Source organism: Wolffia australiana, chromosome 4 (genome assembly GCF_029677425.1).
Source record: "Wolffia australiana isolate 7733 chromosome 4, ASM2967742v1".
Lineage (NCBI taxonomy): Eukaryota > Viridiplantae > Streptophyta > Magnoliopsida > Alismatales > Araceae > Wolffia > Wolffia australiana.
In genome coordinates this window covers 21,639,584-21,655,867 of record NC_135838.1, presented here as the reverse complement: position 1 = coordinate 21,655,867, position 16,284 = coordinate 21,639,584, and the positions used below count along the sequence as shown (strand labels likewise).

Sequence of the window (16,284 nt, the reverse complement as noted above, 5' to 3'; positions counted from 1 at the left end):
AACTTAATGCAATGAGTTCATTGGATGGATACTCGACATTAATATTAAACAATCCGATGAGACTATTTCGGACCAAGCATCGGTCAGATGAGACTAAATTGAGATCCTTGGCCCGCCATTTTAGGGTGCACCAAGTGGTCAATCTGGATTCTGTTCGAGGGTCAAATTGGACTTAGACTGGAGTTTGGTCAAGCCAGGCCTCGCTCATCTTCCTTGTTCATGATCTCCCCCCTTCCCCATTCATGCACCAGAAGTCCCACATTCCCCTTGTTCATGATCCTCCTCTCCATTTCCTCATTCATCCCCCCCCCCCCCACCAGTCTTTCACCATCCACCACACTGACCCCTTCCTTTAGTCTTTAGTCTTCCTATTCTTAGTTTATTATTCCTTTGTTCTGTTGATGTCCCCTTCTTCTTCCCTTCTTCTTATTTGCACTATTAACTTTTCATCTTTTGTTCTTCTTATTTTCATACTCTTCTATTCTCGTTTTCCTTTTAATTACCCTTTTCTTTTCTTATTCTTTTGTTATTATTCTCTTCTTATTCTTTTCATCTTCCTTTTTTTTCTTGTTTTTTACTCTATTTTTTACTTTATTCTTCTATTATTCTTCTTGTTTTATTCCTCTTTTATTTTTCCTTTCTGTTGCTTTCCTTATTTTTTTATTATTTTCTCTTTTTCCCCTAAATATTTTTTATTTTGTTCTTTGACTTTAACATTGAATAGTCGACATGACTGAATTGGGACTAGACCGTGTAGTGTTGGAATAGGGCTTCACTTTATATAAGGTTTAGGTCCCTGCTAAAAGTTGTGATCAGATTAGGATCGTCCAACCCTATGAGTGGTCAAGATGGGATTGTCTACCGTCAGTATGGGAGGAGACTGACTCAAGGATGAAGACAGATCAAATTAACTGCCAAGGTAGTGGGAATATTGGATAAGACGTTCTCTATTGATTCCATTACACATCATTAATAAATAGAATGATGAAGTGGCTTTTGATAGTTAACCATACCTTTGGAAATCTCAAGTGAATGGAAGATTATACATAGATGTTAACCAATGATAAAAGTTCTATGAGAGAATTCAATCCTTACTCAATATCTTCTAAACTATGATGTGTAGCTCGGCACCATATTTTTTAAGCTCGACCTATCAATAGGGTTAAATCATTCATTAGTAGATTAATTAATCAATCAACACATTAATATATTTAATCAATGGGTGGCCTGTAAAAAACCTATTAGACCATTAACTTTATTAATTATGATGATATATGGACTAGTGGGAAATGCACATAAGATCTACATATGTTAGTGGATAAAATTAAGCTAAGAAGGATTTTTCGTTAAAAGTTTCAAATAAGTATAAAATATAGAGGCACGTATAGTCACTAATAACATGCTAATTTTGATGGCAATTTCATATATTCTCCATATTTTTTAATTAAAATGATATCGAATGCACGTTAATAAGAATTGAATTGATTTTTTATAATGAAATTTAAAATTCTACTTATTTTATGGTATTTCAAAAAAATACTTGTATTAATTTCATTCAGAAAATTGTTTGACATACTGGCAGTATACCAAATGAACTAAGGAGGAGAGAGAAAACCAGAGGAGAGAGAAAAATAATTGGCTTAAATTGCGCTAACTTTTTTAAAAAATTGCGCTACCAATAAATAAAGATATCAAATGATCCATGAGTTTTGAACAGTAATGTTGAAAATGATAACAATAAATAAAGATAGAAAATTTCACTTATTTTATGGTATGTTTTAAAAATACTAATATTAATTTCATTCAGAAGATACTTTTATTGAATTTTCGACATTAAATTCGTAAATAAAATAATTTGACGGGTCATACATATGTGGATTTATTTAAAACAGTTTAGTGTTTCACTATATTTTTAATGATATTATGGTTGTTATCAATTTTCTGGTATTTTATGATATTTTCTAACATTAAATTCATAAAATAATTTTCTAATATTATTTAAAATTTTTATGGAGTTTCTACTTTTTGGTCAGCTTAAACGTGTGCCATACTGGCAGTATACCACATGGACTAAGGAGGAGAGAGAAAACCAGAGGAGAGAGAAAAATAGTTGGCTTAAATTGTGCTAACAATAAATAAAGATATCAAATGATCCATGAGTTTTGAATGGTACTGTTGAGAGTAGTTCTATCTTTAGACATCCTATCAATTCACTATCTTGAGTTTATAAAGAGGCACTCTATCATTGTATTTTGTTCCTTATATTTTGTTCCAAATTAGTTTTAATAAAGTATTCTGGCCATTAAAAATCTCATTCATGTCTCTTCCTACATTCCATGAGCAAAATATTCAAGAGGTGAATTCTGAATTAGGTTTATTGTAGATAAACTCCCACTCAGCATATTGGGCACATGACTGTAACAGTGTGATTTTTGTCTTTTTTGAACTCACGTCTTCGTCCTTTTCATGGGTTATCATCACATATTCGCTAAATTTTCACCATCACGTACATCACCTTTACATCTGACTCTCATTGGTGTATATCCAATTACATTTCTATTGCCACAGACGATGGTATAATTTACAACACTCATCTTGCTCCACCTCTTGACGTCTTGCACTTGCCAAAATCTACGATGATAAAATTCCAGTTTGCTAAATCCACTCACACAAATTCTAGTTGCCTAGTGATATCAGAAAAGTTGTTAAAGGTAAATAAATCAGATTTAACTATTAGTTATGATTATAAAATTACATAAATGTGTTCATTTTATTTCATTTTGAATAAATATGGTTAATGAGGAAAATGTTTCACTTTTGGAATGAATTTACACAAGCATTTTATTAAATTATATTTAAATCATTTAATATATATATATATCATTAAAAATAAATTAATTTCAAACTTCACATATTCGAAGTTTGCTTCCTATGGCTTCGACCATTGCTCTATGCATAGAAGAAAATTTATAAACATTTTTGTATAAATCAGATGCCTTAAGAAATATTAATTTAATCCTAATTTTTGGTTCATCGCGCACCCATTTTTGGTGACCATGAAAGCTAGAACTGGGGCAGCCCCCTTTTCTTCTTCCCTTCTGAAAATACCCCTCATTCTAGTGAGACTTGATGGTGGAAAGGTCAACTACGTTTGAAGAAGATCAATAGGAGATACATCAGCCCATCCATCCAGGGAATAGGTCTAAATGTCGGGGATATGAAAGTCTTGATTAAAATCTTTCAAGGATCAAGTAAAGAGTTGAATTAGTTCCTCACAGGGTAATGAAATTATATCATCATTTGCATGAAATTTGAGTTCAAGTGATCAATGAAAACCCTAGAACTCAACCATCGTCAGTATCATCCTAGCCAAGATAAAAGATGAGGATGATGATGACTCATCATCATATTCGCGCCATCATCATTGCCAATGGAAAACACCAATTTTTTGGATATATATATATATCATTGAAAATAATACAAATAAAACTGTATGTAACACAAATGTGGCTGACAATGAACTCAAAGAAATATGTTCACTAAAACAAAGGAATAAACAGGTAAGGGACTTAGAGGCTAGTAGATCCAGAGTATTAAAGATAATATTTTAACTTTCAAGTGACTCTTAGGATTCAATTAATTTTTAAATTTCAGGGAAGTGTTGATATTGATTAACTAGTATCAATTTTGGGGGGAATTAGGGAATGGGGCATCAACAAGGTTTGATGTGGATCTTTCTCCGAGATTTGCAGAATTTTCTTCATGAATAACTTAAATTCGTTTTTATGGATAGATACATTTGGAATCTGTAATTGAAAGAATTTAGTTATAAACCATGTGTGGTATACCATATGTAATATTAATTGTCTCGTCATAAAATCTAAAAAATCAAAAGTTATCGTTAATCCACGCCAGTTTAACCATTTCAGAAATCATATATTTTCATTGCCTTCATTTTAATCAAATATTATCGTATTTATCAAAGGGTATTTGAAATTTTATTGTATACATGTAATAATTTTGTTCGATGTTTTCAAATGAATTATGATCACACGTATCTAGTCTAATGAGTCAGATGTAATAGTAAGCATATCTGTTCTAAAAAATATTCCCATGGGTTAATGATTGGAAATAATACTCAAAATGAGCCAAAAGTTCTACACAAAATGGTTTTGAAATCATAACCATATTATTGTGGAGTTTAAAGTAAGAATATCTTATATTGATTGTGAAAATAAAATAAAATGACATAAATCATCCAGAATCTAGTTCAATTGCTTCTATACCTACTTTATGACACAAAAATATTTATGAGATCAAGGTATACATTGACGTAAAATTTGATGATAATCACATAATAATTATAGATGAATGGATTTGTGATAAGATATCATTTGTATAGTAGTGTTACAATAATACTAAAAGTGTTTTATCTTCTAAATGATATATTTTTTTACTTCATATGATACGGTAATGTTTTTATTAATGATAATATTAATTAAATTTATAGTTTATTTAAAAGCCGGTGATTCTGAAAGTCTAAAATGAGTGTGATTGTAAGTATAATTCACTATCTTGTATTTAGTAGGATACTAGTTCATAAATTAAGGGTGTATTTATTTTTTAATGGAATTTAATTTTTTTTAGGATTATATTACTTAAATTATTTCTTTAAAAAATCATAACACAGTATTCAGTGTAGATCTAAAAAAATGAACATGATTAAATCATGGAAGGGTCATTACTTTGTGAGCCTCTTGATAGAAACCACTTTGCGAACATTTTGTGCGAGCATCCTTTTGACGAATGGACGATACGTATTGAAACAATTAGATTGACATTGAGACATCCTCGATAATGAATCAATTATGGATTCAGGATGGTTGTTTATTTGTCATCTTGGTAAGGTCTCAAGTGCCCATCACATTTCTTAGGCTTACCTTGCTTACAAATAATTTATTTTGTGAAAGATTTTATAAATTAAATATTATGTTCAATATAACCCAATAACAATTTGGCCATCTAAAGAAAAATCACATACTCGTAATCAAGCAAAGTTTGAGCTTATCTCTATAATGAATTTTCACTGTCTTATTTGATTCATAGATAGCTACCATTAATATGCCAACATTTGGTATATTTATGGTCAAATATTATACTTAAAAGTTTGAATTGCTAAGCTCTTATGGATTATAAAGTGATAAGTTTGATATAATTGAGGGAATTATATATGACCTGAAATCCAACCACAAATTCCACCCCATGTTTACTATTTATTGATACAAATATATTCATTTTTGTGCATGTGTGATAACTTGAACATTCTTAGCGAACTATGATGAAATCATAGTATGATGATCGGTTATCTCTAAACACCTATCTTGAATATTCCATCATAGGATATCCAATAAGGACATTGAAATATTTAGATAAAATAACACTATCAACTTCTGCTCATAAGTTGAGTTCAGTTGATCCCGTAACCATAAGTGGGGATACACTAATGATAGATAGTGGGTGCTCTTTAGGAAAGAATTTTCTGAATTTATATATATATATATATATAAAGGTTTTATACCTAAATTTCAACTAGGCTGCTTCATTTAATTGTTTTAATTGGTCCTTAGACTTGAGACCCCAATCACATCTTATGAGAGGACAATTGTGCTTTGATTCTTATCTTGGGCTCCTGAACATGGGATTCCAACTAATCTTAGCTTCAATCCAGCAATAAGTCCACAAAGATGATTGTGTATTCATGATGGGATCACCTTCCCTATGTATAAGAAGATATAAACTTTAGGAAGATAATGCGATGAATTCCTTACTAACATAGTGATATATATCAGATGTTTATTCAGCAAAAACCAGATTTTATTCCAAGAGTAATTATGGGTATAGTGCAGGGACGCAGATGGGACAATTTTATTGTCACGGGACAAAAAAAACGACCCGTCCAAAGATATGGACAAATTTCTGGATGAAAAATTGTCCAGGGGACCACCGGACGGGACGGTTTTCATCCCATGGGACGAAAAAATCGTCCGTCCGGAGGTCTCGGACGTTGGACAGACAAATCTGGACAAAAAACCGCCGGATTCACATCCGACGGTTGAGATGCAGCCACGTGACCTCACAATGACAATTTGCATCAATATCCCTGTTTTTTTACGTGCGTGCAAACGGACGCAGCTCAAAAATAATTGTACATACGGCCCTTCACATTTTTTCTCCTCCGTCATTCCCTAAGAATGTGAATCTCTTATCATCGGAGAAGCCGTCGCGCCGGTACTGGTTTAGCTGGATCTGCACCTCCCCCGGGGAGGCCTTGTTCTTCTTCACGACGGCCCTTCCTTCTTCGAATACGCTGCTGCGGGCCCCATGCTCGGAGATTGCCAGCGTGGCACCGACACGCCATAGAAGCGCCTCCAGCACAGCAAGTGGGTCCCTCCTGAGCTGTGACTTGGCGTCCACCCATATGGAATATCGCGCCCTGGGAAACAGCCAGTGGCTGAGCATCTATAAATACAAGAGAATTTATCAATAATTTTTTTAAAAAAACTTTTTCAGGAGAATCTATCCAGATTCTCATTTTCCTTGAGAATTTAATAAGATTAAGGTGAATGTTGACCTTGGGGATCTTCCTGTTGAGGCGTTGGTCAAAATTATATGTAATATATTAAAAATATAAAATAGGTTTTTTCGTCTGAGACGAAAATTCGTCCTGGGAGGACTAGACGGGACGGTTTTCTTACTATCGGACGAAAAGTCGTCCCCTCCCTCGTCCATGCACTGAATCCGGACGTCGGACGGGTCATATTTCGTCCCGTCCCGTCCCCGTCCCGTCCCCGTCCCGTCCCCGTCCCGTCCCAGTCCCGTCCCGGACGATCCGGAACTATTTATGGGTAAATGAACGCACTCTTCCCTTTCAGTGACTATTGGATCAGACCTTTTACCAGCCCATTATCACTTGTGTCACTTTTTCTGAACTTTCGGATCTCTCCTCCTCTCTCTAATGGCGTCGTCCTCGTTCAAAGGTAGCGCCATCTCCATCTCCGACGAGGACTCCGACGACTCCTTCAGATTTAGGTCACGAGTCCGTCACAAGCGGAAGAAGCTCGCTGTGCGTGGAACCGCCGGGATTTTCCTGAGATTCATCAGAAAGATCGAGAGGTGGTGGCCCCTTCTAATTCTGTTTCCGTCTCTTGGTCTCCTATTCTACGAGATTTCCGGGATTTACTGGAAAAATGAGGACGGTGGAGTGGTTGTGGAAGCAAAGGATAGTCAGGAAGAGGTTCAAAAGTATCTGGGAAACCTCAACCGGCTCAATCCTATGACGAGGGTCGTCAATGGCGTCAGAGAGCGTGAGTTGCTTGCGGCCGCTTCTGTTTTCGCTTAATTTTCAAAGGTTACATAGGAATTCATACTAATTCGATACATATTTTGAAAGAGCCTTCCGCAATGTTTTAGTCTAATGTCTCCCAAAGACATGGTGTGATTTCAGTAACTATCAGTTAAGGTCTTCCGGGTTTTTCCTTTTTTTTCCTCCTTTATATACTGATGAAAGGGCTGATAGATTTTTAGGGATCATTTGACTATCCATCGTCGACTATTATTTCCAAGTTCTTTGAACCTCGGCAGATTAATGATACAAGGTGTAATTTATTTACATTATCTAATGCGCTAGGTTGTAAATATTGGATGCGTCTCTGGTTACAAAATAGAGAGTGATATCCCCTGGTGTTATTGGAATATATGCAACACTGTTTGCCTTTTTTTAAAATTATAAACTAGTTCATTTTTGTCGAAATTTAGTCCGGATAAATCCTGTTGCTGAATATTATCTATCGATTACTGTTATCAGCTTGCTTGAAGATCTTGAGTCCTGGAGAAATAGAGCAGTTGAAGTTCCCTGCAAGTGCCAAGTCCAACTTCCCCGTTAAAAAAATGCTGTACAAATCGGCTTCTGGGACGCCCTCTACGGGTGACAATACTTCGTTATTGCATCAGCAGACTGAAAATAATAGGTTCAATCAATTTACTGGCGTGCAAACGATGGATGAAAGGGAAGAAAGTTTTAAGGTTAACATCTATATCTTTAAAATTGTCAACGTATTTGCTTTATTTCGCTTATTAAATCAAGAAAAATCTATTTTTACTGTAGTTGCTTATGTTTTATCTTTTTATTGGTGGTTTCCGCCCCTGAATTTTTTCTCTTCTTTCGGCTGACCCTGTTGTGCTTTCATCCAATATTTCTGGACTTGCAATAGTTTTCCTCTTTCGGGAAAAAAATGATGTATTTTAAAATGTCGCAATTTGCAGAATATTGAGTTCAGGATCCAGAAAATAAGAACTATAATGTTTAATAATCTCAGGTTAGGGAGACGGTCTCCGTCCATTGCGGATTCTACAATGAGTCGGGGGGATTCAAGATCTCTGAAGAGGACAAGAACTTCATGCACACGTGCGAAGCTGTCGTCTCCACATGCGCCTTTGGCGGCGGCGACGACCTCTACCAGCCCATTGGCATGACCAAGGCATCGTTGACCAAGGTGGGTCAACCCGCAATTCCTTTTGCTGCGCTCCCATGGTCAGCGTTTGAAACCACCGTTGACCACCCAACTTCAGGTGTGCTACGTGGCGTTCTGGGACGAGATCACCGTCGCTGCCCAGCAAGCAGAGTCAGTAAGAATCAACGTTGACCACATGATCGGAAAATGGCGCATCGTCGTCGTCAGAGATCTACCCTTCTCCGACCAACGCCTCAACGGGAAGATTCCCAAGGTCAACATTCACCTTAATCTTATTAAATTCTCAAGGAAAATGAGAATCTGGATAAATTCTCCTGAAAAAGTTTATTTTTTTAAAATTATTGATAAATTCTCTTATATTTATAGATGCTCAGCCACCGGCTGTTTCCCAGGGCGCGATATTCCATATGGGTGGACGCCAAGTCACAGTTCAGGAGGGACCCACTTGCTGTGCTGGAGGCGCTTCTATGGCGTGTCGGTGCCACGCTGGCAATCTCCGAGCATGGGGCCCGCAGCAGCGTATTCGAAGAAGGAAGGGCCGTCGTGAAGAAGAACAAGGCCTCCCCGGGGGAGGTGCAGATCCAGCTAAACCAGTACCGGCGCGACGGCTTCTCCGATGATAAGAGATTCAACGGGAAGAAGGGTAAATAAATAAATAACTCAACCCATTCAATAAAGATCCAATCTTTCATTCAATAGTATTTCGTTTAATAATATTAAGTGGATGGGCGCCGAGCAGCGCTGGCGGAGGCGTCGATTATCGTGCGGGAGCACACGCCGGGGACAAACCTGCTGATGTGCATCTGGTTCAACGAAGTCGTCCGCTTCACCTCGAGGGACCAGCTTAGCTTCCCTTACGTGCTCCGCCGGCTCGGCTTACAGGAAGTCAACATTTTTCCTGTCTGCACGCGCAAGGACATGGTCAACAGCATGGGTCACCGCCGGAAAGTCAAGCCCCTCGCGGGAGGAAAATAACGGCAGAAGAAGAACCCCGTTCTTGCTGGTGCGCCATCTTTCCTCTCTCTTCTTATTTACCCAGATGATTAAATTGTCTGTATCGAGATCTCCTCGTCTTTTCCGTTAATGGGTAGCTTGAGTTGTTGAAGTTCTTCATCGGGATGGGGTCCGCTTACAGCAAAAATACGTTATTTATTAAATTGGGTAGTCGCCGGAGCTCGTACTGTGCTCTGCTCGCCCCGAAATTCGAGGCTGAGAGACTGATAGAATGGGGCAAGGGTTCTGGGTGTATAAATGCAGACCAGCCGTGACGGCGAATTATGCTTTGCGGCTTTCTTTTCCTCTTCCGACAGCTTTCTTGGGGAGCTTTGCGGCGGCGAATATGCTTTGACTTGGTGGATGATGGGCTTCGAGAGGTACGTCATCCTTGTGCTCTGTGTTCTTGCTGTGTTCTAAGATTTTGGGGTCGTTTGGTTTTCAGCGATTCGGAGGGGAGATTCGCGGAAGAAGATTCTGGTTTTCCCATGGCGAAAATCGCGAGCCCGTCGCTTGCATTGCCTTCCGGAACGGAATCTTCGGACTCTGAGGCTCAAAGCAACTTGCAGATTGAGGTACCCGCATTTTCGATTGAGCGGGGAGATCGATCGAGTTTACGGAGCTTCGTGATCTGTTCTCTCAGATCCAGGAGCTGGAGAAGCGGCTGCAACGCCAGTTTGCGCTTCGCCACGCTCTGGAGAAGGCATTGGGCTTTAGATCCTGCTCAGTGGATGTCCCCGTAGATTGCGCGATGCCCAAGGTCTGCTTCCTTGAAAAACCCTAATTTCGGAGGGTGATTGAGCGGAGATCTCTGATAGTTTTCTGTGTTTTTCAGCCCACGAAGGAGCTTATTCGAGAGATCGCGGTGTTGGAGGTGGAGGTGAAGCATCTGGAGCAGTATCTCCTTTGTCTGTACCGGAGGGTGTTTGAGGAGCTGCCTCTCTCGCCGTCTTCCTCCATGATTGTGCAGGAAATGCCTGAGCTTCAGGCTGATCCCTCGCTGAGGCTCAGGAGCTCGTCGGATTTGGCTGGCCATGCTCGGAAAAGCTCCTTCTCCACCCACCGAAGCCACTCTGCTCTGTCTCAGCGCTCCCTTTTCTCTGCTCGAGCTTCCTCTCTCGATGTAAGGCCCCTCATCACCACCGACACCGTCATCATCTTCTTCTCCGTCGTCATCATCATCATCAACCTCAGCATCTTCTTCGTCTTCATCGTTGTAGTCTTCTCCATCATCATCATCATCATCGTCATCATCATCTTCTTCTTCTTCTTTTTCATTGTCATAGTCTTCATCATCATCATCATCATTATCATCATCTTCATCCTTATCATCATCATCCCCATCATTATCGTCTTTTTCTTCTTCTCCTCCATCATCATCATCATCATCATCTTCATCCTTATCATCATCATTGCTCATCCCCATCATAATCGTCTTTTTCTTCTTCTTCTCCTCCTCCATCATCATCATCATTCCTCATCCCCATCATTATCGTCTTTTTCTTCTTCTCCTCCTCCTTCATCATCATCATCATCATCATCATTCCTCATCCCCATCATTATCGTCTTTTTCTTCTTCTCCTCCTCCTTCATCATCATCATCATCATCATCATCATCATCATCATCTTCATCCTTATCATCATCATCATCCCCATCATTATGGTCTTTTTCTTCATCTCCTCCTCCATCATCATCATCATCATCATCTTCATACTTATCATCATCGTCTTTTTCTTCTTCTCCTCCTTCATCATCATCGTCTTTTTCTTCTTCTCCTCTATCATCATCATCTTGATCATCATTATTGTCAGCTTAATGTTCATCTTTGATGTGGCAGCGGGATCGAGGGGGGAGAGGGGAGGTGATCTGCCTGGTGGAGTTCCTGGGAAAGAGCATGGCGGAGCATCTGCCGGAGACTCCAAACAAGATATCGGAGGATCTGGTGAGGTGCATGGGTGCCATCTACGGCAAGCTAGCAGACGCGCCGCAGGGTCGTTCTGCAGGGGGGCCGCCCTCATCCTCCCCCGGCTCGTCCTTCTCCTCCATGGGCCCGTTCTCGCCTCAGTACCAAGGGGAGCCCGGCTCCGTGGACGCCTGCCTCGAGAATCCCTTCCGAGTAGAAGGTCTAAAGGAGTTCAGTGGGCCTTACAATCTCATGATCGAAGTCCCCGCTGTCTGTCTCACTGCCGATCGTCTCTCTGACATTGAAGACCTGCTCGTCAAATATAAGAAAGCACTCTTCTTTTTCTTATCCTCCCCAGCATCATCCTTGTCATCATCGTCATCATCTTAGTCTTCTTCTTCATCATCATCATTATCATCTTTTTTTTTTAGCTTCTTCTCCCTCCTTATCACCTTCAAGAGCATCATCAACATCATCAGCATGATCATCATCATTGTCATCATCATCTTCTTCTTCTCCGTCATTATGTTCATGATCATGATAATCATTATTGTCATCTTCGTCACGATCGTGATCATCATCGTTGTCATCATCATCATCATTGTCATCATTTTCTTCTTCATGATCACGATCATCATCGTTGTCATCTTCATCTTCTTCATATTCATCATTCATCATCATCTTCTTGTTCATGATCATCATCGTCGTCACCTTTCTTGATCATCATCATCATTGTCATCCTCATCATCATCCTCTTAATCATGATCATCATGATCACTGTTATCATAATTATCATGATCATTATCATCATCCGTCGGAGACTGTTACAGGTCTTTGGCCAGTCGATTGGAGTCAGTGGACCCGAGGAAGCTGAATCACGAAGAAAGAGTTGCCTTCTGGCTCAACATCCACAATGCCTCAATGATGCAGGTGAGAGTCATGCTCATATTCATCCTCTTGTTGAGATTTATCGCTGATATTTCTGGAACAATGATGGATATCAGGCGCACTTGATCCACGGGGTGGCTCGGAGCAGTCCAAAGCGATTGGGCTTGCTGTTCAAGGTTTGGGAGTTGTTCAAAAGATTTTCTTAGTCTTTCTCATGGGTAAGTCTAGTGGGCGGATGGTAAACGGAATGGGACGGTGTCCAATCTGTCATCAGTCAGCCATCATGACCTCGGAACGGAGACGGAATGAAAACCCCAACTGTTCAATTAGTTCAATTTATAACTGTTTTGATGTCTGGTCCGTCATCCGTTCCATCCAACCCCTCGGATGGGAACGGAACGAAGCAACAAGCCAGTCACAGATGACCGAGTGGAAGCCCTTTCAGTCCTGTTCCGCCCGTCCCAAACTGTTTTCATCATCCGTCCATGAGCTTTATTCAAGACTCACCTTCTTCCTCAGGCCGGCTGCAATGTGGGAGGGCGCATCGTCACTGCTGATGCCATTCAGAGCACCATCCTCAGGTGCCGCACCCATCGGCCTGCTCAGGTCTGCTTCACTTGTATCTTGATTTTTAAATTTGCCTTTGCAATGTGGAGTGACTAATCCGTTTTTGGTCTTTTCAGTGGCTTCCCGCATTTCTTTCAGGAGGCCTTAAGACGAAAAAGGCAGATGACTTGCAGGCTTACTCCATTGCTTGCACTGAGCCCCTCCTACACTTTGCTCTGTGCGCTGGCAGCCTCTCCGATCCAGCGGTTCTCTCTCTCTCTCTCTCCATATCTTTCTTCTTATCCCTTGTTCTCCTTATTTCTCTCTCTTTCTCTCTCATCTCTATCTCTCTCTTTTTCTCTTCTTCTGTCTCTCTCCTCTCTTTCTCTCTCTCTTTGTCTTCATCTGTCTCTCTCAACTCTTTCTCTCTCTCTCTGTCTTCATCTATCTCTCTCATCTCTTTCTCTCTTTTTTCTCTTCACCTGTTTCTCTCATCTCTTTCTCTCTCTCTTTGTCTTCATCTGTCCCTCTCATCTCTTTCTCTCTCTCTGTCTTCATCTGTCTCTCTTATCTCCATCTCTCTGTCTTCATCTGTTTCTCTAATCTCTATCTCTTTCTTTGTCTTCATCTGTCTCTCTCATCTCCATTTCTCTCTCTTTGTCTTCATCTGTCTCTCGTATCTCTATCCCTTTCTTTTGCTCTTCATTTGTCTCTCTCACCTCTATCTCTCTCTGTTTCTCTTCATCTGTCTCTCTCATCTCTATCTCTGTCTTTTTCTTTTCATCTCCCTCTCGCATCTCAATCTCTCTCTTTTTCTCGTCATCTGTCCCTCTCATCTCTATCTCTCTTTTTCTCGTCATCTGTCCCTCTCATCTCTATCTCTCTCTTTTTATCTTCATCTGTCCCTTTCATCTCTATCTCTCTCTTTTTCTCTTCTTCTATATCTCTCATCTCTATCTCTCTCTTTTTCTCTTCATCTGTCTCTCTCTCCTTTTCTCTTCATCTGTCTCTCTCATCTCTCTCTCTCCTTTTCTCTTCATCTGTCTCTCTCATCTCTCTCTCTCTCTCTCTCTCTCTCTCTTTCTCCTATGCTTTCTCTTTCTTTATCTCCTCTCCTCCAACTCTATATTTCTTTACCTTCTTACCTCTAACTCTATCTCTCTCTCTCTTTCTTATCCCTTCTCCCCCTTTCTTTCTTCCTTTTTTTCTCCCTTACCTTTTTCTCTCTCACGCTATCTTTCGTTCTTTCTTTTCCTCTCATATCCCTTCGTCTTTCTGTCTCTTTCTCTCTTTCTCCCTTTTATCTCTCTCTTTCTCTCTAATTTTCTCTGTCTCACTTTCATTTTCTCCGTCATACTTTCTCTCTCTCTCTCTCTCCCTACTTTTATCTCTGTCTCATTTTCATTTTCTCCGTCATACTTTCTCTCTCTCTCTCTCTCCCTACTTTTATCTGTCTCATTTTCATTTTCTCCGTCATACTTTCTCTCTCTCTCTCTCCCTACTTTTATCTCTGTCTCATTTTCATTTTCTCCGTCATACTTTCTCTCTCTCTCTCTCTCTCCCTACTTTTATCTCTGTCTCATTTTCATTTTCTCCATCATACTTTCTCTCTCTCTCTCTCTCTCTCTCCCTACTTTTATCTCTGTCTCATTTTTATTTTCTCCATCATAATCTCTCTCTCTCTCTCTCTCTCCCTACTTTTATATCTGTCTCATTTTATTTTTTCCGTCATTCTTTCTCTCTCTCCCTACTTTTATCTGTCTCATTTTCATTTTCTCCGTCATTCTTTATCTCTCTCTGTCTCCCTACTTATATCTCTCCGTCTCATTTTCATTTTCTCCATCATACTTTCTCTCTCTCTCTCTCTCTCCCTACTTTTATCTCTGTCTCATTTTTATTTTCTCCGTCATACTTAATCTCTCTCTCTCTCTCTCTCCCTACTTTTATATCTGTCTCATTTTATTTTTTCCGTCATTCTTTCTCTCTCTCCCTACTTTTATCTGTCTCATTTTCATTTTCTCCGTCATTCTTTATCTCTCTCTGTCTCCCTACTTATATCTCTCCGTCTCATTTTCATTTTCTCCATCATACTTTCTCTCTCTCTCTCTCTCCCTACTTTTATCTCTGTCTCATTTTTATTTTCTCCGTCATACTTAATCTCTCTCTCTCTCTCTCCCTACTTTTATATCTGTCTCATTTTATTTTTTCCGTCATTCTTTCTCTCTCTCCCTACTTTTATCTGTCTCATTTTCATTTTCTCCGTCATTCTTTATCTCTCTCTGTCTCCCTACTTATATCTCTCCGTCTCATTTTCATTTCCTCCGTCATTCTTTATCTCTCTCTATCTCCCTACTTTTATCTCTCCGTCTCACTTTCATTTTCTCCGTCATTCTTTATCTCTCTCTCTCTCTCCCTACTTTTATCTCTCTGTCTCACTTTCATTTTCTCCCTCATTCTTTATCTCTCTCTCTCTCTCCCTACTTTTATCTCTCTTGTCTCACTTTCATTTTATCCGTCATTCTTTATCTCTCTCTCTCCCTACTTTTATCTCTCTTGTCTCACTTTCATTTTCTCCCTTTCTCTCTCTTCATCTCTCTCTATCTGTGTCTATCTTCTTATCTCTCACTCTTTGGGAAATAGTAGGCATGGTTGACAAGGGAGGAAAGTGTTGGCAGGTGCGGGTGTACACGGTGAAGAGGATACAGGCAGAGCTGGAGCGGGCGAGGGACGAGTACTTGCGGGCGGCGGTGAGCATACGCAAGGAGCAGAAGATTCTGCTGCCCAGGCTGGTCGAAGAGTTCGCCAAGCACGCAGGGCTGACCACGGAGGGCCTCTTGACTCTCATCCGCCGCTACCTCCCTCAGACAATTCAGATGGCCATGCGCCGCTGCCAGCGCGCCGGCTCCCACAAGGTCATTGAGTGGGTGCCTCACTCCTTTGCCTTCCGCTACTTGCTCACCAGGCCCCTCGCCAACCTCGACCTCCACAAGCGCCACCACTGACTCTACTGATCCTCTGTCCTTTGCCCACAAAGCTCAAATCCTCCACTCCCTCCTCCCATTGTTTATCTCCCATCTGTCTCTTGGGCTTGTTCTGGGCCCTCTCTGTACAATGATAGTGGAGAGTAGAGAGTATGGAGAGAAGAGAGAAGTAAGAGAAAGGAAGAGGGAGACAGAGAGAAAGTGAGAGAAAGAGGTAGAGAGAGAGAAATGATAGGGAAGGGGGAGAGAAAAAGTGAGAGAAAGAGGTAGAGAGAGAAAGGATAGGGAGGGGGAGAGAAAAAGTGAGAGAAAGAGAAGGGAGAGAGAGAGCAAGTGAGAGAAAGGATAGGGAGGGGGAGAGAAAAAGTGAGAGAAAGAGAAGGGAGAGAGAGAGCAAGTGAGAGAAAGGATAGGGAGGGGGAGAGAAAAAGCGAGAGAAAG

At 40.1% G+C, this 16,284-nt stretch overlaps 2 protein-coding genes across 5 annotated transcripts; both read left to right on the top strand.

Annotated features, from left to right (window-relative positions):
* Nucleotides 1-6,957: 6,957 nt before the first annotated feature.
* Nucleotides 6,958-9,642, top strand: LOC144702370 (DNA-directed RNA polymerase subunit beta (DUF616)). Its single transcript, XM_078574393.1, has 6 exons — nt 6,958-7,364; nt 7,865-8,082; nt 8,376-8,552; nt 8,629-8,784; nt 8,898-9,174; nt 9,271-9,642. The coding sequence occupies exons 1-6, from the start codon at nt 7,016-7,018 to the stop codon at nt 9,504-9,506; spliced, it is 1,413 nt and encodes a 470-aa protein (XP_078430519.1). The 5' UTR covers nt 6,958-7,015; the 3' UTR covers nt 9,507-9,642.
* LOC144702369 (uncharacterized) lies at nt 9,400-15,996 on the top strand. Of its 4 annotated transcripts, none has more exons than XM_078574392.1 (11): nt 9,400-9,534; nt 9,842-9,904; nt 9,970-10,099; nt 10,168-10,284; nt 10,360-10,647; nt 11,363-11,755; nt 12,260-12,358; nt 12,433-12,492; nt 12,836-12,922; nt 13,000-13,128; nt 15,529-15,996. In XM_078574392.1, the coding sequence occupies exons 2-11, from the start codon at nt 9,888-9,890 to the stop codon at nt 15,862-15,864; spliced, it is 1,656 nt and encodes a 551-aa protein (XP_078430518.1). In that variant the 5' UTR covers nt 9,400-9,534; nt 9,842-9,887; the 3' UTR covers nt 15,865-15,996. The 4 variants fall into 4 exon arrangements, with proteins under 4 accessions (XP_078430518.1, XP_078430517.1, XP_078430515.1 ...); XM_078574391.1 differs by having other exon boundaries at nt 9,404-9,534; nt 9,789-9,904; XM_078574389.1 differs by having other exon boundaries at nt 9,434-9,534; nt 9,767-9,904.
* Nucleotides 15,997-16,284: the final 288 nt, after the last annotated feature.

Coding starts and splice junctions, on each gene's coding strand:
- LOC144702370 (XM_078574393.1), top strand. CDS start 7,016: ATGGCGTCGTCCTCGTTCAAAGGTAGCGCCATCTCCATCTCCGACGAG. Junction 8,785..8,897: donor TCAACGGGAAGATTCCCAAG/GTCAACATTCAC, acceptor TTATATTTATAG/ATGCTCAGCCACCGGCTGTT. Junction 9,175..9,270: donor GAGATTCAACGGGAAGAAGG/GTAAATAAATAA, acceptor GGCGCCGAGCAG/CGCTGGCGGAGGCGTCGATT.
- LOC144702369 (XM_078574389.1), top strand. CDS start 9,783: ATGCAGACCAGCCGTGACGGCGAATTATGCTTTGCGGCTTTCTTTTCC. Junction 12,359..12,432: donor ACAATGCCTCAATGATGCAG/GTGAGAGTCATG, acceptor GATGGATATCAG/GCGCACTTGATCCACGGGGT. Junction 12,493..12,835: donor GATTGGGCTTGCTGTTCAAG/GTTTGGGAGTTG, acceptor CTTCTTCCTCAG/GCCGGCTGCAATGTGGGAGG.